The following is a 25,231-nucleotide window of genomic DNA, read 5'->3' as shown; positions in this document are numbered from 1 at the left end:
GAGGGTCAGGGTTACCAACTGTCCTGTTTTGTTCATAGGATGATAAATATCATAGATTCGTCGCGCTCTGTACTCGTATCGGTATCGACTTTATATGGCTTCCAATTCAATGACAGACTTGATTTCACGCTACGTAAATGATGAATAAATTCCGGCTCTTCTAGCAATGCTCTCGTATTCTTTTCAAAGACGAGAACTATTTTTGTTCTGCTTTGTAGCATTTACTACGCACTGCATTACTAAACAGTGGAGCATGACAATGTAAAGGGAGTCGTTCTGTTGAGAAAGACATCTGTTCCTGGTCCGAGAGTGGGACTGTTTATTTTTGGTGCGCTGTTGAGTGTATTTTCAAGAGTTCCATTAAATTATGACTATCTAGTATTTTCATAAGAATGCATCGAAATAATTGAAATTTATCCTACAATGCCTCGTTGGCAATGGCTTTGAGTATCAATTTTGTGTACTAATACATTTTTAGGCTGAACAAGGATTCTAAATTGATGTATTGACTATTACTAATTTTAAAGGCGGTAGCTTCTAATAAGAGTTTGATAATCGATTTTACAGTGAGAAAGTGGTTTATTTCAAGTAATTGTGATTTTCAAATCCAATACTCCTTCACACCAGAGATGAAGTATTATTTTACAACATATATGAAATTCAAGTATTATTATCTCTATGTTTTTACATGGATTTACAAAGCGGTTCCTTTCCCTTTACTTCGAAACCAACAAAGAACTTGAATGTTTTCACAAATATACAAAACGGTTTCATCGACATTTACATTGAATAAACTACGTTTATTGAACGCCAAGTAAACTAAGTTTTGTTCTATTTCTAAATTATGATTATTTTATACTGAACAGAAAACTAGTGGGCCTACTTGTGATTTGAACCGTGGGCGGGAACGATTGCTAGATGGTGGAAAGGAGAGTGATACTTTTGGACCAATTTAACATTCACATAACGGTTCCCGAGGTCCAGAATATGTTAATGACTATTAATCTCTCCCATTACAAGATGCTAGTCGCTTTTACTTGTCGCTTGAGCTTTATTCATGGGAAAATTACAAACTTTCTACTATAATGATGTCATAATGTCTGACAACTTAGGTGGTCTAGGGTTTAGCCATTATTATTACCGATCCTATTGCGAAGAGGTGGGTTGAACTCATTTTCAATTCTGAGGAAACTCTACCAACAAATGTGATTTCTTTGAATAATACATATACTGTATAATAATAATATACTGTACTCAGTTTCATTTTTCAGATATGTAGCCAAACAATATTATCCAACTAATTTCAATAGAAAACTAATTTCAATAGAATAGAAACTAATTTCAATAAAAAAAATTAACTTCTGTATTGGCTTAACTATATCCTTAGCAATCTAACTCTTATTTATCCGGTAATCGCTGGTATATTTTCAATTAGATTTAAATCTAGATAAATAATAATAATCTTTAGTAAGATTGCAATTCTCAAAATTCGTTTAAATACCCTTTCCAGGATTTGTTAATCAATACTCCATAGGCAGTACAATTTCTAATCATTCAATACCGACGAAAAACAAAGAATAGTATTATTTATTCTAAATTCTTTTTCTTTTCTCTTTACTTCTCCATTCTCTTCCATAACAGAGTCTGTTGATCAGTACTGAAAATGTCACCAAAAGACTGGCACGAATGTTTAAAGCCAGGAAGTGTGTGAGTTGACCTAGCCAGATAGGAAATCAGAAAAAAATTAGGAAACAGCTTGTCACTTCAGATCGCACAGAATGAAGAGCGATAGAAGAGGACAGGCGAAATAAAGAAGAAGATTGTATTTGGAGGAGACCTTAAAAATCCTATCACGCTCTTTTTTTTTTGCTGGAAAGGAAGTTCCAACAACTTGATCAGCCAGCTCCTGATATTGAGAAGTCAAGTTTTACCACAGTTTTGTAATTTTCCCCTTCGTAAGCAACGGATGCTCAAATTATGTTCATACCATCTTCTCCGTGCTTCTTCCTGGATGAAGCCCTTTTCTTTCATAGTCTTCTTCCTGCATCCTTCTTCCTTCCAGAACATTCCTTTCATCCGCTTCGTGTTTCCATAGACTACTACCGCTTCCCCGAGAATATTACGAACAGGTGAATGAAGAAAAGCAACAATAATTATGAACAATGGAGAAAATGATTCAATAATTAATAGCCTCTCATAAGGAAAAATAATACTAATTATTACTCTTCTTCATTTTTCATCAGGTAAACAATGTCCTTCACGATAAATTATATGAATGAACTGTCCCAAACTTCAGAAAAAACAAGTTCAATGCAAATCAAATTCAAATGTTACTTGATAGATGAATATTTTAATTTAAATCTATAATGTTATTTCTACATTGATAAATAATCATTTTTCTTATTGAGGAAATTTTGCTTGAACTCTATAACTTATTTGTATAATACATACCCTCCACCTACTTCTTCTTCAAATTGAATATTCAATTCTATTTGAGGTAATTGACATTAACCACGCATTGAAATAGCATAATATATACAAATTATTGAATAACAAAATAATATGATTTATTATAACCCAATATGTCTTAGAATGATCTATATTCAAATGTTCTGTATATTTGACGAGCATACTGTAAAACTTGATTATACTACTTCAGAACATTATATAGTTTTCGCATCCCGTGGGAAAGTAGTTTGAAGCATTCTAAAATTTATCGCCAATTATGATAGCTTCAGCAAGGAATTTACCGAGGCTGGAACGTTTCAAAATAATATACTTATCCAAGCCAAATCTGTGAATGGAGCGTGTTCAGAATGATAATACGTTACTCGACGAATCCTTTCATTTGTGAAGTTTATGCCTCTTACGACCTTTCTACTCACTATAAATCTGGTCCAGCTCTCACACTAACCTATATACCGCGATGATAATATTCAAGGCGCTCTCCAGTCCCAGTTGATAACATCTGGTTACAGCTGTTAGCGCGTGAAACCAGTTTGATATGATCGTCTCACCAAACCTCAATTATATCAAATGTACTATCATCATGCCTATACTATTTAAATCATGATGAATATCAATAGAAAATAGTATTTGCGTGAAAAGTGTATTTGAAATAGTATGCTGATTAGTTCATTTAATTTGAACATCTATGTTGCAATGTGTATAATTCAGGTGATGTAATAGTATCAACTATGAAGAGACGTAGTTAGGACACGTCACCATCTCTCACTAATAGGCTACATGTCCAATTCCAATTCTGCTAAGAACTTTGGAAGTAATTCATTAGTCACATCTATTCATGATGAGGATAATGGAGTGTGAGAGAGAATATGAGAAATAATAGAGAGGGATTGGCTGAGGGAGTGAGAGGATTTGTAAAAAACTGAAGTTTGTAGACAATTATTCATAGATCTAGTAAGTAGTGTGCTTGACCACCTTGAGACCTGTACTTGCACCTTTCATCTTATTATGGACATAATCACATCGGCAAACGTTGCTCAATAGCACGTAGAACGAACGAGAGTGAGATAGGATGATAGAGTGGATGTGAGTGGGAGAGAGAGAATTGGATGGTAAGAGAGAGTGACGGTGATAGAGCAAGTAGGTAGTGATATTTCATGGAAATGTGCTACAGACCGACAGATAGCACTGAAAGGACAAAAGTTATCTTCAAATGACGTGGTCGATCAACAACTTTGTCACAGCCGCTATAACACTCATGTATAACGGTAAATTATTGCAGCTTTCCTCCTAGTAAATATAATATTCTTGATACTGTAACCATTTGCAAACAAGTCTGTCCTGTATTATCAAACGTTGAACTTGTTATCTGGACAGTGTTTACACAGTGTTGGAGGAAAGCCACAATTTGTGTTAGGAGGATGTTTACTGTGAATGCAATTCCTTGTAAATGATGACAGTTGGATCGAAAATAATACAAAATAGTCATACAGAAGTATGAATACTTGATGTACAAGAAGTGAGGGGAGTGGTTGGTGATGTATTTTTTCCATCAAGAAAGGTTACGAGAACTCGGTATACTTGTTGAGCGAAAAACTTTCGGTATTTCTTCTATGATCCTCGAAAGAACCATTTTCACCTATTTTGATAAGTTACAAGCGCTGGGAAAGCGTGTTTAGATACTACATGATAAGATTTCGTAAATTTCCAATCATATTCTGAAATCGCAATGTTCTAAAATCGTATAATGGAAACCGTTAACTTATTCAACTTGAACCATATTCATGTAGGCAACAGGAAAAGTAGAAAATTTAATCACTTAATACATTTCATCCGTTCATAATATTTGATACTATATTTAAAATGGAATTGAATGAAAATGTCATGGAATCGATCAAATATGGGAATAAGATAGGAGTACAATACCATTATAATTCAAATCGGCTTTACTCGGATAATCAATCCTCCTGAGAAATGAGGTATTACCACACTTTATAAGTAGAAAAAATCATAGAATATGTTATTCGACCAATAATAAGATTAATAGTAGTATAGTAGTAACAAAAAACACTGGGGAAATCGAACAAAATTGAATAAATATTCAAGTATACCTCAGTATTTTTAATGAATATTGATTCATTGAATATAGTATGGTATGGATTATAGTATATTGCGAAATAGTGCAATAAGTAAGGTGCTAGATGTATCACTATCGTATTGTCAATTGATTCACCAAACTCCAGTTGAAAGCAAAATAATGCAAATAAGTATCGTGATTCCATTGACCCTGCAAAGAGAACAATACCGGAGAACAATGGATGTCATGAGTCAGTTCCAGCTCATCCGATGTGTTTCACAATACAGCCTATTGAGAAGTAATGTTAAAAGACCTTGAGTTGAGACCTATGCCACCTATTTTTCTATCATTGTAACATTAAATACATTAATTATTATTATCTCTGATTAATTCAATACTGTAACACACACCTGACGCCCTGCAGTTCAAGATAGGCAACCATCACAACAGACCGATAAAAAGTCATTTTCTTTTTAATTATCTTGGATTGAAAATTGTGTTTGTTCTCTATAAATAATATTGATGTATCAATTAATCATTCAATGATTGCACATGATTGCATATTTTTGATAGATGAATAGTGGGCACTTTGACAAATATTCCAAAAATTGAAAATGAAAATATAATACCGGTACATCATTATTGAGAAGTATTATTTTTTACTCATCCGAAATAATTCAGTTATAGAAATATGATTTGAATTTATGCTAAATTACATTTAGAATAGAACCACAGAGATAAGACACCGTTGATTGCATTATTCCTCCTTGATAGAACATCATTGAGAATAATACAAACATAAACTCTTTCAAAGTTGCTGGGTAAACAATGTGTGCTTCAGCTCTTTTGAGAATTTATAGACATGTATAAAATTGTAGGCCAAATCATGAGTGATGTGTAAATGCGGGTTCCTAATCTTCTTCAAAACCTTATTCTAGTCATAATTCGAGGGTTGGTAGCACTAAAATTATGGCCTTTACGGAGCGGAAATTAAGGTACATGCCACGTGTACATCACAGAGTTCAACGTTCTGACTTCTGACGCTGGTCATTTCAAATCTTTCACCCGTATCAATTAACACCGGCACGCGTCCGACCAAGCGTAGGTGCACACTAGGAGAATGACCATAACATGCAGGCGGAGAGGAAGGAAATGGAAAAGAGAAAGAGAATCACGGGAGAGAGGAGAGCCATACAACAACCAATAGCAGCAGAGCGTTTGTGCCTGTTTGAAATTCGTAATGAGATCCACGAAGTGTAACGATAGATCAGTATGGTGGTAATTGCAGCCTAAGTACCAAGACATCATTGTTTCCACCCTGATGATTAGAGAATTATGATGAGGTTGATCATCACCAGCCTCAATTAAAGCACGGCAAGCAAGAACAAAGCTGGACCATCGTTCCGGTCAAGGGAGAGTAGGCCTAGTTGAAAGATACAAAAATAGAGATAGGTATATTACGAATATAAATATGGAGACAGGCCAATTAGTAGAGGCAGCATCCGAAAAACGCAACTGTCCATCAGAACCGCGTTATTAGATTTTTCATAAATACATCGCTGATGTTAACATTACTAAGGAGAGGGAGTGAAAGAGATGATTCGAGGGGAGGGTAGTTGTTAACATTATTACCGTAAAACAAAGAACGGATAACTACCTGTTCAATTCAGAAGTACTGTTTCTGTGAACTTCTGTTTGGAAAATAAACATTAATTACTTGAAAATAACTAGTGAGAAGAGCAATAATTAATGTCACGCTATTTGAAAAGAATATATGCGTTTCCAAAACGTGTCTGAAGTTAATTATCGAGTCTGCTTAGATGAGGTGGTTTTAAAAGTTCATTTCATGTTGGGTCTATACAAGAAAATACTTCATATCATGATTCATGAACATTGCATACTATAATATAATAACATACTAATTGCATACTAATTACTTGAGGATAAAAATAAAATAGAAAATTATTTTTTTATCTACCTGAACCTCATTGAAAATGTGATCCTCGACCTTGTTCTCATATTCATATTGTTTTGCTTGCATTTCATTACCGATCCATTTCAATGCTGCTCTTATTACATTTCAGCACTTTATACAGTATTGATGAAGCGAGTACTATTGATAAATCAATTATACATTGAAAAATAAACAGAATTTATCGTTTAGCTGTTGTTGATTGATATTCACACTCATACAGTTGTTCCATTGGCCATTTATCTATTTCGAATCTTGATGAGCATTTCGTTTTTGTGAACATTCTCACTTGATAGTATTTATAGGCTTTCCTACTCCTCTCATCCCACTTTGGAGATAAACATTAGGAAATGATAAGCGAAACATGTTCAATCAACATCAATAATTTCCTATTGAATTTGGCAATATTATCAAGTGGCATTTCCTCAATGAACTCTGCAAGTGCGTCAAGACCACCAATTTGTATCAAGATATGAAACATTTAAGATGGTATCTTCAAGGAGATGTTTAACAAGATAGAAAAATAGTATCGAATTACAGAAGATTGGGCAGGAAACTGACACAACATCGGCTTGTAAAGAGAGGTTTGCAGCTAGAGATGAGATGGATCTTGAGAAGAACAATGGACAAGAAGAGGAAGAGTAAAATGGAGGAAGAGCAGAGGAAGAGCTATTTGCCTGAAGCTGAACGGTTCTCGATTCTCGTTGTTTTGAGGTCCAGAATGTGAGCCGCTCCGCAGGTCCCAGAAACGGATGCAACGAAGCGAAGTAACTGAATGTGGACAGGAAGTGAACAGACTGTGTACTTCACGTGGAACAGACAACAGACCCCGTCGAGGCAGCCGAACAATAACGTCGGAAAGACAAAAGTAATGAAGGATGAAATGAAAAGGGATTGGATACAACTGGCAATCATGAGATCATCGATTAATGGGAAAGAGAGCAGAACTGGCGATTGAGGATGCTTCCTTTCCCAACAATCTTTCAAAACAGTTTTAGAAGCGGACATTTCTCATAGAATTGAATATGGAAATTAGGTGGCATTAGGATATTGTCATGTATTCAAGAATTTGAATTATTCAGTGATCTACTTGAATTATTCAATTAGTTATTTGTGAGTATTCAAGTATCAAAGTATACTAATTATTATTTTGAATTTCCAGAGAATTGCCAATATTCAAGATCTTTATCAACAGCTCTGTCTGCTTGATTTGTTGGGAACATCAACTCTTATCAATGAACTCAAGCTGTAATACATATCCTGAAAGATTCTCATACTTTTCTTATTCTGGGGAAAAGATGAAGGATGCTGACACAAAATAATAGATTATATAGGGTTTGAACTAAAATTGAGTAATACGAATGAATTTCAAATGCAGAATTTGATTGCAGATAATAATAAAACAATCTATTTAGATCTCTCCCTTGAGTAATTACTGATTAAAATTATTATGATTCTAAATCTTCAAAGAACCATATTATCTGTAATTACTGCTTTGTGAGCCTATTGCTGTTTTGAAGTATTAAGAGGTACATAATATATAAGAGCTGTAGATATAGAAGATGAATAAATATTTCTTGACCTGTTCCTTCACACACATATGTGAAGTGATACTACTGTAACCATCTTACAGTAAAAATAAATTCACTCACCCACCTCCTTAAATACGTGTACTGTTTAGCAGGTAGCATATCTCGCTCCTTTCATATTCTAAGCACTGTACTGAAGCAGAGAAAACTTATAAGAAAAACTTATAAATATTGTTTTACTGTATAACTGTAGCTAGAAGAATGTACCCTCTTGCCTCCAAATTCCAAAACATTTTGTTTGCGCATAAAAAATTAAGATGGGGGCACAGGCGGGAAACTTATGCTGGTTGATTATGCTTATACATGCACGTGTCCCATAGATAGACTACATGTTATATGCAACATAGAACATTGTATGAAGCATGAAAAGAACTAGCAGGTGTTGTTTTGACTTTGTGAACTGAAGTATGCTTCCTTACCAGAAGACCAGATGCCAGCATTGTATGGAACATTTCCCCCATCAGCTTAATGTACCATACACAGTAGATTGCTGTAACAATAGCAATGCATTTTGTAATTACTGTTTGGAAAGCACAAATACTTCAGAAATCATCAAGTGTGAAAAGCAAATGGAGGAAATCAAATTCAATTGGAATTGATATTTATCTTTTAATTACATAGGTACAACTGTAATGTGTTGTAGTAGTTTTATTGCAGTACATTATTAGAATGATGAACGTATTTCATTTGAAATGAAATGAAAATGATTTCATTTGCATCTGTAGTAATGGATTTTTAATTATATCATAATTATATTTGATTCCATCCTAAATTTTACCATAAAATTGTTTCTCTGAAGAGTCACACAACTTTTTCCATAGATTCTCCAATAATATGTATTTGTAACTGCCCATTAAGCGAACGGTTTTTCGCTTAGGGTTGGTTTAGTCTCAAGGGGGGGGGGGGGGTTCATGGCTGGCTTTGGGGTGGGTGGAGTGACACTCTGCTTATTTCCTAGGATAAACTCTCAATTTTCAAATGTTTCCAATATCACAGGAGCGGGAAAAACAATAAATTGTTAAAAAAGACAGGATGCATTGGAGATACAAGAGGAAACTCTTTGAATCGTATCTCTCTTTGTATTCAATTCAAATAAATCACATGCAACTATACAACTCTTATCAAACTGAATTGTATTTATACAGTTGCAATCCGAATTTTGGAAGGATGTTTAATCATTGTCCTGATTATATTGAGTGTATTGCTGATTCATATGCATTTCCCGTTGGGATGTAGAGTTTACACAGTTGGTAAACTGATTAGATATTGTCTGCTATGAAGCTGAGTTTTCCTAACGGGTTCATTCACACTAGTCTTCTTCATTCAACTAAACACGTGGAGAATTCACAGGATTCGAGTATGTTTGCTCAGTGATTAGTGCTTGTTTTTATTTCGTTCAGCTCCAATAACTTGACTATATTCTTCTTGAGTTCCAAATTGAGTTCAATAAACATCATTTCAGTTCACTACTATTATAGGTACCATAGTGCTTTTCAACTTCTCTGGTACGATTTCAAACTTCAATGAACTTATTCCAGCTTACAATCATTTTAAATTCATTACATGTACCAGAGAAGGAGAATCTTGATAGATTTCCAGTTGAGAAACTGATTTGGACGAATAATACAAGTTAGAGTACACGATAACTAGCAGTTTATCTATAGGACTATAGATAGTTTGTAATCTTGAAAGACCGGACCTCTTAACTAATTATTATAACTAAATAACTTTGATAACAAGATCTAGATAGAAACTGGAGGAGTAACTTCAAATTACACTTCAAATTCATAGTTATTAGGGAACGAAAAAAATGGGTACGATCTCTAGCCTCCAGATTCTTCAGCACTTCTGTTTGATCGAAGTGTCGCTTGAGAATAAAAGTAAACAATGTTTACAATTTTGGGAACCGTACTCAAGTATACATTGTTTCAATACAATACAATCTTGAGAGTGAGTAAATGTAAATGAGTAGTGAACAGCAGTGTGACTCATAATCCTCTCTTTCCCAGGCCTGTCTCTGCCAACTCCTATTCACCACCCATTGTATTCTTTCTCCTGTTCTTTGGCAAGCAACACAAGTTGGCCCGTACTTCCTCTCCCATCTTCCTCTTGTTCGTCCTCACCCCTTCCTTCTTCATCCTTTTCCTTTTCTATCTTGTTCATCATGCTTGTTCCTGTTCAAGTAGGTAATGTTCCGGTGATCGTCATGTAGAGTGAGCTTCTGCTTCTTCTCTCTCTCTTCCCCTCCTTCGGTGCCTTCTCTTTCTTTCTCACACACTTCCTTTCCTCTCTCCTTTTTCCAAGTACTTGCGTGCTGCCTATCCATCGGCTGTCGCAGTTCGAGTCAGAAGTTGCTGATGAGTAGTTGGCTAGTTGGTCTAGTCTAGACTATTGCTGACAGTGTTTAGCCAGGAGCCTTTTAGTGATTACTTCCATTCCCTTCATGCAAACAGTCTACTAATCGCCGAGTACACAACTGGACCAAACTATATCCTCAATTCTGAAAACTTGGAAATTGTTCAACTTCGACAAAATTGTGTGTTACTATCAAATTTAACGGTGTCATGTGTTTGGTGCTGTGTGGTCTTATCTAGGTTCTAAAGTGAGGAACTCTCATTGAGCGGTTATAGCTTAGCTTCTAGACTAAGGGTACTTTTGGAGAGTTATAGCTAAATTAATCCTCTGTTATGCCGATTGGATTGATGGCACCTATCCCAATGACGACATGGATTAAGAAGAACATATCCAAGGTTTGTTTTGAATTATAATTAATCAGGGTTGAAAAAATGTTGTCAAAAACTTGACTTTAAAAAATCTTCTTACACTTGAGTTATAAGGCTTAATGTTATAACTTAAACAATTCTCTGGTACAGGTGTATTATCTTCGAATTTCTTGAAATTTTATGTTTCTACACAAATTTTCAACAAAATAGAATTATCTACAGTTTATGGAAACTATACTAAGATGCTTTCTTACAAAAGATCTTTATTTTTTATCATGATCAAATATGGTAGGTTCTGTATAGATCTGTATAGATAGGGAGCCAATGAATAATTTTAATCAAGAGTTCTCATTTACTGCTGTGTGATGATCGTTCGCTTAGTGCTTTCCAATACTGGATTCATTGCTAGTTTCTCTAATTAATATCTGGAAATTTTTCCTTGATAATTAAATTTTTTAGGAAATTCAGTGTTGTAATCTAATCAATTTTTCTGTTAATCTTCCTTCTCTTCATTTTTTTATAAGATTCAATCTTCCATTTCTCGTTATACTTCATCTACAATTTCTTAACACATTAGAACCCATCCCATCAGATTTTAATACAATAAGGAGGGCCTAACGATTGTATTTCAGCTTAATTCTACACGAGCGTTTTATAGATTTTACCTTATTCAGAAGTTCACAACTTTGTTGGTGTCAGTCTCCAATTCATTAATGCTTTACCAACTTCTTATGTTGTTCGTGTTATCCCGAGCCTGACGTTCAAAAACGTCTGTTAAAAATGAAAAAGCACATCCTGTTCCAAGTTGCAGACTGGCTCTAATTATTTGTGAGACGCTCGGCTTGTATATGCGCCAATACAGCCGTACATCGCAGCCACCGGAAATTGTTGAATGAAGCTCTAAAAAGATTAGAGGTGTTTCGTGAACTCAACTGGTTTCAGTTTTTGTCTTCGTCAAGGTCTCCTATCCTGAAGTTCTGATACTGCTGTATTTTTTCTGTTTGTTTTCGGCTACCAGAATATTTTTGCACTCTGTTTTTTCACCTCACCTTCCAGGAAATCCGTTAGAAATAGCTTTCTTAAATCATCAGAATTAGATGAATTCAATTAAAAATATACGCCTATAATTTATTGTCGCCTTGAAGTGTTGGGTTAGGCTCAGTAGAACCTCTGCCTGGTAACACCCAGAAGCCGTAAGCCCGTAAATTGATAACTGATATGAAAATTGTGATACCTCAATAAGTACTATGAAAAATTATTCATACATATCATAAATCCTACCTATCATAAATCCCTTTGTGTAGCTTTATCCATTGAACTCTAGCGATTTTGCTACTTGTAAACTTCTAGAGCTTTGTGAATCGTTTTCAACTTTTGCACTGCCTTAAAAAACTAATAAAAATTGAAATTTCACAAAAATATAAATACGAAATCTGTTGTAATTGTAGTTTTGGTATGATCCTACGAAATGAAATTTAACATTTAAATAACAAATAACATTTAATCAATATGAAATAACAAAAAACCTTGAAATGATCATAATATCAGTAAGGGAGAATGAACCCTTTTATGTGAATAATAATTAATATATTCCTTTCAATTATAGTTCTTTCTTCACGAAAGGATGTTTTATCAAGGTGGTGCTCTAATAAATTTTCTCCCTTCGCTCTAATTTATTGTTTCATATTCCCAACACAGTGCGCATAGCGCTCATATATTATGTCAAGGACTTACCATGTACAGTACTTTGCCTGTACTGTGGATAAACATTTTAAATGTGATGAGTCCAATATAGAGGGTGTTTTACGTGCCACACCCATACATAAAGACCTAAAAGCATGCCTACTAATGCCATACACCCTCTTATTCACTTGGTGTCCTATTATCTTGTTTGCATGGAAAACGTGACATATGCCATGTGCTCCAATGATGGATGAGGTTTGGGTATATCAATCGGAAGATGAGAGGAAAGATAGGAGGAGGAGATATTAGGCTGAGAGTGGGAGAGATTAAGTAGCAGTGAACGATCAATAATTTTCCACTTATGCTATTGAGTCAATTTGGAAATTTGATGAGGGTGATATTTATATTGAAGATAAACATGCAGTTCAAACTCTAAACTACACTTGATTAAACTCATCTGAGTTCTTTTTCAGTTTTTATTCATGATGATGATTATAATTATTCAATCGGTAAAAGAACTCGAGCACAGGAAATTTCATAAATTAATTATCATTTTTGAATGGGGAAGCGTATCAAGCGTTCCATTACTTGTATTATAAAATAATTAAAATGAATATTACAATTCTCGAAATAATTTCCTGTTACTTTAATTATTCGAAATACGGTTAAAGCAGAGAAAATTGTGCTAGTTTTATTCTATGGTAAAGATTAAATCATTCGGAAGTTGAAACTTTAGAGCTTCAGAAATATAATTCCAGTCATTAATAGCATTTGGAATTCAAATAACAAAATTGGAGCAAAATAACAAGGTTATAAGAATAATTTAAATAAATATTCATATTTTGCATCAATTAATTACAATAAAAGCTGCTATTCTATTCAAATTCAGCGCTTGTTCAAAGTACAAGTACAAGACGAAATAAAGACTGATATTTTACTTAAAATGTTTTACTTGGACCATTTGGGAATGTTAATGTCTTGTCAGTTTTCTTTCGAATGAAGACACACCTGGTGGTTCTTTCCAGAAAACTCAGAATACTTCTTAACCCATGTTACTCTTGACATACCCTTTGTTGATTTATCACATCATCGATATATTCAGTTATCAAGGCATCTCTGCATTTCAAATAATCCTTGAAACATCTGAAATAAAGAAAACCGAACCGTCTTAGAAAATGATATACTACTTGAGGTCGTCATTCAACAGAATTTGAATTTATGATGAGACGTTTTATCCATTCATGAAATACGATGACAAAAGGTGATATTAGCATCTTCTGTTCTTATGTGAACAAAACAAATATATCACTGTCAGTCTGTCAATTTGTCATTATTATCTCCAGAATATATTTTACAGTTCATTAACTTCTCTCTAGTATTAGATCCGTTAAGATCCGTACTTCATCCAAACGAGAGCCGACAGTGCTCTAGGTCCAGGTATTGCAGCTTTCTGTCTACACGTACACAATAATGGTAGGCTAATCTTGGAAAATTAAGTATTTTGAATTGATGGAGCTGATGATACTATTTGAAAAAATCAATAATTTTCCAAATATGAAGAATCCAAAACTACTCTTGTTTACATTTCCAATGTAGGAGAACATGTTCAAATTTTATATTATAAAAAATATAATTTGATTTGGAATCCGCTTTATTAATTATTTTGGTAAACTTTGATTTGATTTGATTCTCAAATTCCATATTTCAGATCGGGAACCCTTTCCATTTCCTCTATTTTTTCTCAATAATTTCAGGTGTTTGTGTTAATTTTTAGTTTGGTTTGTTACAGATCTCTGACTCCGAGAAAGACATCATGGGATCTGTTGTCTACTGTATTCATCACAAAGAAGGATGCAAATGGAATGACCAGCTCAGAAAATTAAAGGTAAGTTGGTCTATTTGGACCTATCATAGATATCAAATAATAATAAAATTCTATTGCTAATTTTTGAAATGATTAGAAACGGAAACGGCTATAGGCCTAATCAATTCTAGTTTATTTTCATTTATTTCACCAATTAAATATCTATAGAACTAAATTCTTATTAAAATTTAAAAATTATTATTGAAATTTGACACTAGAGAATAGAATAAAAAATACTACGACGATGTTTTTTTGAAGTATCAGAGACGTTAATATTGAATTAAATTAATTACTCATCATCGGATTTGCAAATCAACTATTATGAATATCAATTAATTTATTAGGTTGTCAAATCCCAAACGTCTAGATATTTCAAGAGATGTTTTATTTCCGGAAATTAATTATATCACCAGTCAGTTATGTGACACCTCAGTGTGAGAAATAATGGTTTTCGAATTGGATCAGCAAAAACATAATTTTTCAATACGGTAGGCTTAATTTTTTCATTAATAAAATACGTGGGTTAAATTTTGAAAAGAACGTCAAAAATTTGTGAAAAATAAATAGGGATTTTTACACATTGTCAGCTCTATTTATGTGAATGTGCATGCGATATAGAATTGCATTTTTATTGAAAAACTACTCGCACTGATTTGGAACGTGGATCCTAAAATTCCTATAGTACTTGCGGATTGTAGACTGCAGGTCTTTCTAATATATGAGCTGTTCTGTCTAATGAGAGCTGTTCAATGAGGCTTGTAAATTCAGTTGATAGGATTTGAAGAAATTCCTCTCATCATTTCAAACAAATCCTGTCACACAGTTTAATTACTGTTTCCATTCAGAAGTATTAGAATCATAATATAGCACGCTAAAGAGGTCACACTGAATTATGGTCACAATGAATAGCCTATTTAATATCGGATTGAATCTTTGATGTTAGCATTTGATATTTTATAATTGATTAAAGTTACAATAAATTCACGTCACATTGAGGTAGGCCTAAGTCTTGGAACTGTACTTCCAAGGTGCTAAAACTACAACAGTGATGTGTAAGTTTAATCTTGAAACAATAAAAATTGTATTAAAATTTATAGATTCTTGAATTATTCTAAACAGTATAAAAACATTAAAATCGAAGTTGAGATCACAAAATAATCAAATACATAACCAATTAACATAATTTCAACATCAACTTTACACTACCAATTAGCCTACATCAAATCCACACATTGGGGTATCATCTTCTTTTTCGTTTAATCAATCTTTTGAAAATTTGAATGTGGCATTCACGCATTCAATTCAAATATTCAATCCTTAAATAATCAAAGTATTCATAGAAAAAACTAATTCCAACTGACACATCATAGGCCCATAGACGAATAATGATAGAATACGTACGAGTACCTAATGAAAGTATAGTAGATAGGCTAATTTTTTTTAGCATTGGCGTAGATTGCTGTTTGACATTGGGGGGGACGAACTGGGGGTTGTGGGAGGAGCCCCCCAGCAAAGATATTTTTGTAAAATAGCTCAATTAAATGATGGTTTTTGAAACATATTTTACTTCAAATCCGTTTTAAATCCTCTTATTCGGAAGTGGTGAATTATGGGTGAATAAATAATATTCTGAGTTAATAGTTTTAAGTTTTACTAGATAAAAATTATTTACAAAAAAAACAGCATTAGTTGTATTGTTTGTTTTAATTACCAGCCATAATTTTAATCTTCAATAAATTTTTCCGGGGGACATAGCATATACTATAAAATATTGGGGATACGTGTCCCCCCCTCCAGGTTCTACGCCCATGAATTTTAGTAACTTATAATATAGAAAGAATATAGTAGGCACTAGATACGATAAGATTCTATTTGCCAAATAAATTTACAATCAGTGCTTATAATTTTTATTTTTAGTAAGTATGTAGTAATACATTTAAATGTATATAGAAAGGCACTTCTGGCTCAAGTGACAAGCATACTACGATTAGGCTAATAATGAAAGTAATATTAGCCCAATCTATTCTCTATTCTTATACGGTACTAATGGAAATTGTGAATGTTTCAGGGCCACCTGAACACATGCAAGTACGACACGACGCCATGCACGAACAAGTGCGGCGCACAGATCCCGCGCGTGCTGATGGAGGACCACCTCAAGTACACGTGCGTGGAGCGACGCGCGCACTGCGAATTCTGCGCGCTGGAGCTGAGTGGCGGCGCGCTTGAGGCGCACATGGGCACCTGCCCCATGGAGCCGCTCTACTGCGAGAACAAGTGCGGCATGAAGCTGCATCGGCGTCAGCTGTCCAAGCACAAGGCCACAGAGTGCACCAAGCGCCTCGTCCCTTGCAGGTCATTCTCATTTAATACCTACCAAAACTGAATTTTTTTTTGTTTTTCAGATTAGTTTCTGCATGTTTGCAGATTTGACGCCTAGTGAGAAAGGACTCCCTCAAATATACAATTATAATCCTTCAGAGCTCATGCCTGTTTGGACAGAGTATGGTTGGTTATAACCTGCAATTCAATACTCGCGGGTGTTGCTTGCACAAGGGGAATTCATTATATTTAAAAAGTAGCTATTCCAACGCACATTGGAACAACATGTATTAAAATCAAATCATTTTATTTGCCATATAATAAATACATATTCAAAACAAATAAAAGAAAATACATAATTTTATAATCAAAAGTATAAAATAATAAAATAAAAAGTAAGCATAAATAATACCAAAGTCATAATTAGATACTTTTCATGTGTAATTTGGCATGACCAGCAAAAGGAATTAAGCCTTGCCCGCTGGTGAGAATTGCAATCATGTATCTACAATGAAAACATTGATACAGTAGTAGAAAAATGATCATGTATACGGACAATGCAATCACTCATTATTATTCCAAAACATAGAATAATAAACAAAAAATAAATATCTTGTATCAAAATCTTTAGATAAAATATGATAATGAATCAAAAGTTGATAAGATTGAATATTGTTAATCCAGGATCTTAATTAATCTAAACTTAAACTTAAACTAAACTTAATTCAATGAAATGTTTAGAAATATTGCAAATATGTCAAGAGTAACAGTGTTTATTCAGTTACAAGACACTGTTATAAATCAATGGGAAATATTAGTAGATGAAATGCCTGTATTGAATAAAGCTCGGAGAACTCATTTTGAATAGTGGAAAGCTATTGGTAGGAGGAGTACTGTCGGTAAAGGTCAAGTGAATGCTAGATTCAAAATAAAAAATCAAGTACTGATAGAATGAGTTTTACTCTTGAAGGAGAGATCACAGTAGGCTAAATTGAGATTATGATAGTAAAATTTTGGTAGAATAATATTTTCATCACATTTAGATCGTCGAATTCAATATTTGTGTTGTAAAATTATCTTGTACTGAATTGAAATAACATATCATGAAATAATATCACCTTCATCATGTTTATAATTCAACTGTTATTCTACTAAGCATAATAACTCACGACTTTACTAAAACTTCCACTTGTAGGCCTACCAGATTCTTTCATCAATTCAATATTGATAAAATTCAATGAAATGTTTAGAAATATTGCAAGACCGAACTCAATTCCAAGGAAATCCCCATTTCATCATTGTCAAGAGTAACAGTGTTTATTCAGTTACAAGACACTGTCATAAGCATGATAACAGAGAAGACAGTCACTTTCACTTAATACAACACAGGCCTAATGACTAAGACTTTAATCAGAGGAAGGTTACTTCATCAAAGTCATCAAGCATGAGAAACGTTTCAACACTTCGTGTTCTCATGTTCAATTGTACATCAACCATGTTTATGTTTAAAAGTAATGGAATCGTCATGTCAATGCTCATCAGAGTGTGTTGTCTGCATATGAACTTGACAATTCAATACTGTATACAGTATTCATTAAGTTACAACATGAAACATGAGGAGTAATGCAATTCAAATGCAGGCAAACACACATGCGATGCTATATGCTTAATGCAAATGCATTTGTTCATTCTTTGCATGACTTAAAACGGTTCATTGACTTTTAAATTGTTGAATATTTTGAAAGAATTTAACGAATAACATGAATATTATATATGAATTGTTCAGAAAGTATAAAGTATGCATTTATAATTGCAACTGTAGGATTAACATTACTGTTTTAATTCAACTTGAAAGAATCACACGTATATATTTATAGTTCAAACTATTAATAGGCCTATCCTTTATTCTGATATTAGAAAGGATAGAGTATATATACATTCATAATACTAGTATAGGATTACCATTACTGTACACTGTGTAATTCAATCAATCAATCATTCACACATACAAAATACAAAACAAATATAGCCAACAAATGAATACAAGAAAAACATAAACAGCAATTATAATAAGAACAAATGAAGAACTGTGGTGCAAAAAAGGGGGAGCGTTGAAGGGTTTTCAGACTATGATTATCCATGTACTAGGAAAATCTTCAATCCTTGAGAAATGGTAAAAGTAAATATAAGGTAGGTATAAAAAGATATGATGAATGAAAGTAATGATGGGATTATAAAAACGATTGGTAGAAAACATATTTGAAAGACTACCCTAGAGGATTTACTAAGAATTAGGTACCAACAAGATACGAAAGTATTAGCAAGCAAGCATACAAGTCAGAAGAGTACCTACTCTTAGTATTCTTCGACTCAATTCATTCAACTCAACTCAATTTTATTCATCCATCAATGGGTATCGAAGCAATCAATAGAATAATTATTGAAAATAAGTAATAACTGTAATGTATTCACTGAGTGTTGTTCTCAATATATTTATTTTGTTTTTTATTGTATTATATCGACTGGCCTACATGTAAAAAAATTGTGACATCCTGTTTATTGGGAAAATAAAAATTTTCATTCTTATTCGAATGCCTACAGTATGATTTATGTAGGTATGTTATTACTCTTGTAAAAGTGAAAACTTGACACTACATATTATGACACATTGTCTCGAGCAACCATATCGGTCCATGAATGCTTGAACTTGAAACTGATTGTTGTTTCTTGTGTTTCGACAGGTACTGTTCACAGAGCTTCCTGGCGGACACTCTCCAGGCACATCACACCAAGTGCGCGCGTGCGCCCGTCCCCTGTCCCCACCGCTGCGAGTTGGCCATTGTCCCCCGCGAGGAGCTCGACTCCCACCTCAAGGACCATTGTGCCTCCCTCCTCACGCCCTGTGTCTTCAAAGAGGCCGGATGCAGGTTCAAGGTATGTACATATTGGCAAAGTATAAACCAATCAATTATTACAATATTGATAAAATTTGTATAATTCATATCAACTTAATATTAGTATTGTAAAGCTTTTCCATAAATGTCAACAATTATAATATTGATAAATTTGTTGAATATGACTGTATTAATATTGTGAAACTTACCGTACCCGTTGGTAAGAGGTAAATACGGTAACTATTATTACAAATTTTAAGTAATGACAGTTATTATCCTCTATTGATTTCATACCTGGAAACAATCTTATACAAAAAAAAATGTTAAGAAGAAGAATCCTTCACAGTAGACTTGTTTTTAACGGCGAGCTGTATGCGCTAATCCTACATGTCTAGATAAGGTGTGGATGTCTGGAAGGCTTGTCCGGTATTAAAGGACTTATCAATTTTAATGAAGTAGGCTCCTGATCACAATGAATCCGCAGATTCAATGATCATGTGGATACGAAAGAGTTCACGAACTTACTTTCTTTATATGATGCTACTCACAGTCATTCCCAAGTGACAGATATCATGGGAGTTTTCCTTCTATTTTGGTTTTGATAACTTGTGAATAGATTTATTCCATTATAACTGCTCTCCATAATCGTCTTGCGTTTTGCTTTCACCTTTCTCCCAAACCTACTAGTAGTAGTATTCTCACTGTAATTAGCCAAGCTACTAATGACTTCTATGCTCTTGAAAAATCACTCAATTATCTAGTATTCAAATTAACTCTACTTTTAGTCAAGGCTAGCATAACCAATTTAAGCCATGTTATACACTGCAATTTTCATCCTACAACAAACTGTACTTTATCCCAATTCTAGCTTCAAAACTATTTTCTTCTCGGCAATTCTCAGTTTCACCTCAATTCAGAAAACTAGAAGCTCTCTCATTTACAAAAAGGAGAACGTATATTCAATTCTCGTAACAACTAACTTACTTATGTTACTCAAAATAATACAGAATAGTATAACAGCTCATTATTAATTTGAACGGTTTGAAACTGGTAATCCATACAGCAGTGCTGAGAAACGTAACACACCTAATGGAAAATAATTTGATAGATGATTAGGCTACTGAATGTAGTAGAAGTATTTTCTACTCAAGTGTAGTTTAATTCTTTGTTAATAATGCTAATAGAATAATCATGAGCAGAAGTATTTGTTTTATTTAGCTATTTATAAGTGGATACAATTATTACAAATCATATAAATATGATCGGGAACGAACAATAGGCTTAGCCCAAAACTATTCTATTCCCAAATTTTAATAATTCATTCATTTATTTATAATGAATAACATGTCTAATAAAATAGGTTATGCTTAAAAGTTCAAATTAAATTTTTGAACCGAATTGTAGTCAAATACCTACTTGATTATCACCGTACATTGAATTTCAATTTTCTGAAATTTGTTCTCACATTATTAGCTTGGTACTTCCCAAGTTCTTGGAACTACCCTGGTACTTCTCTGTATAAAAGCTTTAGTGGTAATTTTTGGTAGTCGACTATTCTGCAATTGTGGCAGGTGTGCAATAATTCATTCTAGGATCTTTTCATTTCACTTTCTCATTCAAACCTCACAGAATACAGTATTACTTTTTTTTAATATGGTATTATTATATTATTTATTACACTTGAATGCTATTCTTTTCTCTATAAGTAATGCACAATTTAAAAACTTTGAATTTTTTTGTTGCAGGGTTTGAGAGGAAGCGCAATGGAGAGACACCTCGAAGAGTGCAGCCAACAGCATCTTGTTCTGATGTGCTCATTAGTCACCAAACAACAACACCAGATAACCAGTCTGAAAAGTGCAATATCAAGATTATCTCTAAATCATTCCGGTGAGTAGAATTATTATATCGAACATTTTTCAATTGAGTTGATTCCATTTATTAGAGGAGAAGAAGTACGATAGTTCGTTTTATACCAAAATTTTTTAGTAATTATTGTTGTATTATGCATAAGAATAAGTGAGTCAAGACACTCAATTGGAAAAAGTAGAATAGGGGTCGAATAAAGAAAGATTTTAAGATCTTCTTCATCTCTAAAGAGAGTACCATGCCTAGGCTAGTCATTCGATTCCCACATTCCATTGCTGATATCGTTTTTTTGTGATTCGTTCAAAATTATTTGATTTTTGTCACCTTTAATCAATTCATACAGCCTGCAGTAGATGCTACATGACTGAAAAGTGTAAGCTGAAAATACAATCGATCAATAAGATAAATGGAAATTACATGAATAGAATAATTCTACAATTAATAGAAATCTGATATCAAAGTGGAGTTAAAAGATTGAACAAGTTCCTATAGTTCAAATATATATTTGATTTGAGATTCGTGAAACTGAAACCGTACTTCATCTAGTGTTCACAAAAATATTTTCAATCAAAGTTACTTGAACTACCATTGTTATCTTTCTCTGAGGTATTCAGACTTGAATCTATAAATCTTATATATTAAACCTTATATTGGGATTAACAAACCTTTATATATATCCTCCAACTATATATACTCACTTACTTTATTGAGCTATAGTGAGGAAAGGCAAAAAACCTATTAAAACCTAGAAAGCGTATAGTGAAAAATCAATTCATCAACTATGTAGCTAATCAGACTTGAATCTGTCGATTCTCCAGCACTCAATTTTGCTTTTTGTATTGCAGGTACCCTAGTTTGGAAAATCGGCGACTACACATCGAAGCTAGCCGAGGCGCGCAGCAAAGAGGGAATGGAACTAGTGAGTCCGCCCTGGTACACTAGTCAGTTTGGCTACAAACTGCAGGCCTCTCTCTTCCTGAACGGGAACGGTGCTGGAGAGGGGTCGCACATCTCGCTCTACATCAAAATTCTGCCCGGCGAGTTCGATGCTCTGCTCAGGTGGCCGTTCGCTCACTCCGTCGCTTTTACGCTCTTTGACCAGAGTGAGAAGGTAAACTATAAAGCTTCACAAAAATATCTAAATGAGAATCACAATTTTCAACTATCTAGAACGTGACACAATATCACTAACATTTCATCAAACACTATGTCAGAGTTCTATATACTACTATTACTTATAATAGGTTGATGGGTATAGTTTACAGTGTAATTGTAACTAAATATTCAAATGATTTATTAACAGACTCCTGAAATAAATTCAGTTGAATTGATAAAGCTGATTATGAGCTACCGTATTCAAATCTAACTTTCAACTAACGGTACTGGGTACCTATTTTATTTTCTCATAGATGTTACTGAACTCTTATTGAAGGAAAGTATCTCCAAAATATCTCGAATACTATGTTCCAAATTATAGTCTGAGAGATATTACTTTTAACACGGTTCTTCCTCAAAGACAGAGAGACCCGATACACTTTCCTTCATCAATCACTCCCACCATCTAACAGCATTCTCCCTACTTTTATGTCAACATCAAATTGTGTGCAGCATGCTTACTCCTCTCCACTTTTCTGTCCATGCTATAAACTGTGTAAGGAAAAATCGGTTTCCCCTTTTCATGTTAAAAGTAACATGTCTCGCTCCATAGTTCCTTTTTGGTTCAATTTCTCTCTCATTGAATATACTCAGTTCTCATTCTTATTAAAGAGAGGCAAATTTGAAAATTGAATACCGCACTAGCATAAAATGACTAATATAGTTAGTTCCAGCTTAGAATATTTCAAGTATAACAAGTATATCTCCTTCATGGTACTATTAATTCTCGTACAATTCTAACGAAGCTGTTCTGATTGCAGGCCTGCAACATTGTGGAGAGCTTTGTGCCCGATCCCACGTGGGAGAACTTCCAGCGACCAAGCAAGGAACCAGACTCACTTGGATTCGGATTTCCCAGATTTGTGTCTCATGAGACTCTCAAGAAAAGAAGTTTCCTACGTGATGACACTCTCTTCATCAGAGTCAAAGTGGATCCCAGCAAAATTGTTGCTGTTTAGAATAGAATTGTTATTTTTAACAAGATTTACATAGCAATGATATCAGTTCTTGTGGTATGGGCATTGAACTTTCTCAGCTCATTAATTGTTGTTTATTGACAACGGATTTATTATCATAAATATAATACGTACAGTAGGTACGTGTATAATTTATGTGTATAATTTATGTCCGTTGGATAAATTGATATTGACGTAATCATCAGGGACTGATTCAAAAAATTGCCTTGACACATTTGCTAAAAAAAATCATGAATAATACATGCAGTAAGTAAGATAAATAATAATCTGAAATTAAATTTTCGGTGTTCTAGTAGAAAGGACTACCGTACCAAGAAAATTATCCATCCCTTGAAGGAATGAAGTCCAATGCCCTTATAAACGACACTGATATCATTTAGTCAAAGTATTTTTATTCCAATGAATCTCAAGTCTACAATGTATCGATAGTATATCGATTTAGTCATAAAGAAAGTGAACATTCTCAAAATTAGTCATACTTTTGTACAGTTTGATTTATTTGTTTAGTTATCTTATTAGGTTGCATATATGATGAGTTGTAGTTGATTCCAACTCAATTATAATAACTTTGCACGTTAATGGGTCTCATGTAATTGAATATTGTCTTATTTCGAGCTTGTAAATAATTGTCCATTTGTACAAATGTAAAATGCATTGCTTTACGGTACTATAATATTAAACACACAATTGAAGTAGATAATAGTTGAAAAATTTCATTGGTATAATATTCGAATCATATAAATTGAGTAGACTCATATTTTAAGGTGGCTGGTATAACAGCAATTCATTAACTAGAGATGCCCACGGTATGCTTATTTCCATTTATATGAAAGTATTTTATAACTTAATATTGTCTATTATTCATATTTTATATTTTGTAACTATTCTCATCTGAATAGATTAAAATAGTAACTGTTAATTATGAATTTATTCATTTTATAATAATATTTATTCAACCAATGAATAAATCACTATTACTTTTTCTGACATGTGAAATACCACATAAATTATATTGTATTAATTTGACTCCGATTCTTCTTGTTTATCTATCATATTGTTTTCAATTATACAATATTAAATATTAGTTATGTATTGATTGTAACTTATTTGATAGTTGATAACTGCGTAACTTTAACAGAAATACTTGGAAAATATTATGATCCATTACCCCTTTTCTACTGTTCTCTTTGTTAATAACAAATTATCAATCATTATTATCACAGTCATTCAATTAAATTATGCACATCTTATTTGTAAGGAAGTCTGAATAATTGTTATACTGCAGTTACAGATGCAAAACTGATATAGCTAGAAACCAAAGTGCTCTTGTAAAATATGGATGTAAAAATAAAATGTGAAGTTTTTTATTTAAATCTGTCTCATATTTATTAATCATCTCTTCCCTATATCCATCCATAATTAATAAAATAACTAAACAAAGTCTACCAATGAACAATGAGAAAGAATGCCTTATTTTCGTTAACTAGTCTCACCTCTCAAATTTCTTCCCAATTGTGATATCTTGCAGGTTTTGCATAACATTTCATTAGAATTCTATCTTGCCAAAAATTCGGATGATTTTCTTGAGAATTTTGATATTATCTTATTTCAACAAATTTTAACCTTTTGTAATTGAAAAC

General features: G+C 33.4%; 1 protein-coding gene across 4 annotated transcripts in view; it reads left to right on the top strand.

Annotated features, from left to right (window-relative positions):
• LOC111063180 (TNF receptor-associated factor 4) overlaps window positions 1–24,964 on the top strand; it is a 66,125-nt gene extending 41,161 nt beyond the window's left edge. For 3 of the 4 annotated variants that reach the window (XM_039436358.1, XM_039436359.1, XM_022350868.2), the window contains 6 exons: window positions 14,300–14,395; window positions 16,443–16,729; window positions 19,438–19,630; window positions 21,336–21,480; window positions 22,305–22,570; window positions 23,376–24,964. In XM_039436358.1, the coding sequence (XP_039292292.1) occupies window positions 14,300–14,395; window positions 16,443–16,729; window positions 19,438–19,630; window positions 21,336–21,480; window positions 22,305–22,570; window positions 23,376–23,573 (1,185 nt within the window). In that variant the 3' untranslated portion in view covers window positions 23,574–24,964. Of the gene's footprint in view, window positions 1–10,293; window positions 10,855–14,299; window positions 14,396–16,442; window positions 16,730–19,437; window positions 19,631–21,335; window positions 21,481–22,304; window positions 22,571–23,375 lie in introns of those variants that run through there. The other variant, XM_022350876.2, reaches the window with a different exon arrangement.
• Window positions 24,965–25,231: the final 267 nt, after the last annotated feature.

The sequence above is a fragment of the Nilaparvata lugens genome, chromosome 10, assembly GCF_014356525.2.
Source record: "Nilaparvata lugens isolate BPH chromosome 10, ASM1435652v1, whole genome shotgun sequence".
In the NCBI taxonomy this organism is placed as follows: Eukaryota; Metazoa; Arthropoda; class Insecta; order Hemiptera; family Delphacidae; genus Nilaparvata; species Nilaparvata lugens.
This window is presented reverse-complemented; position numbering and strand designations above follow the sequence as displayed.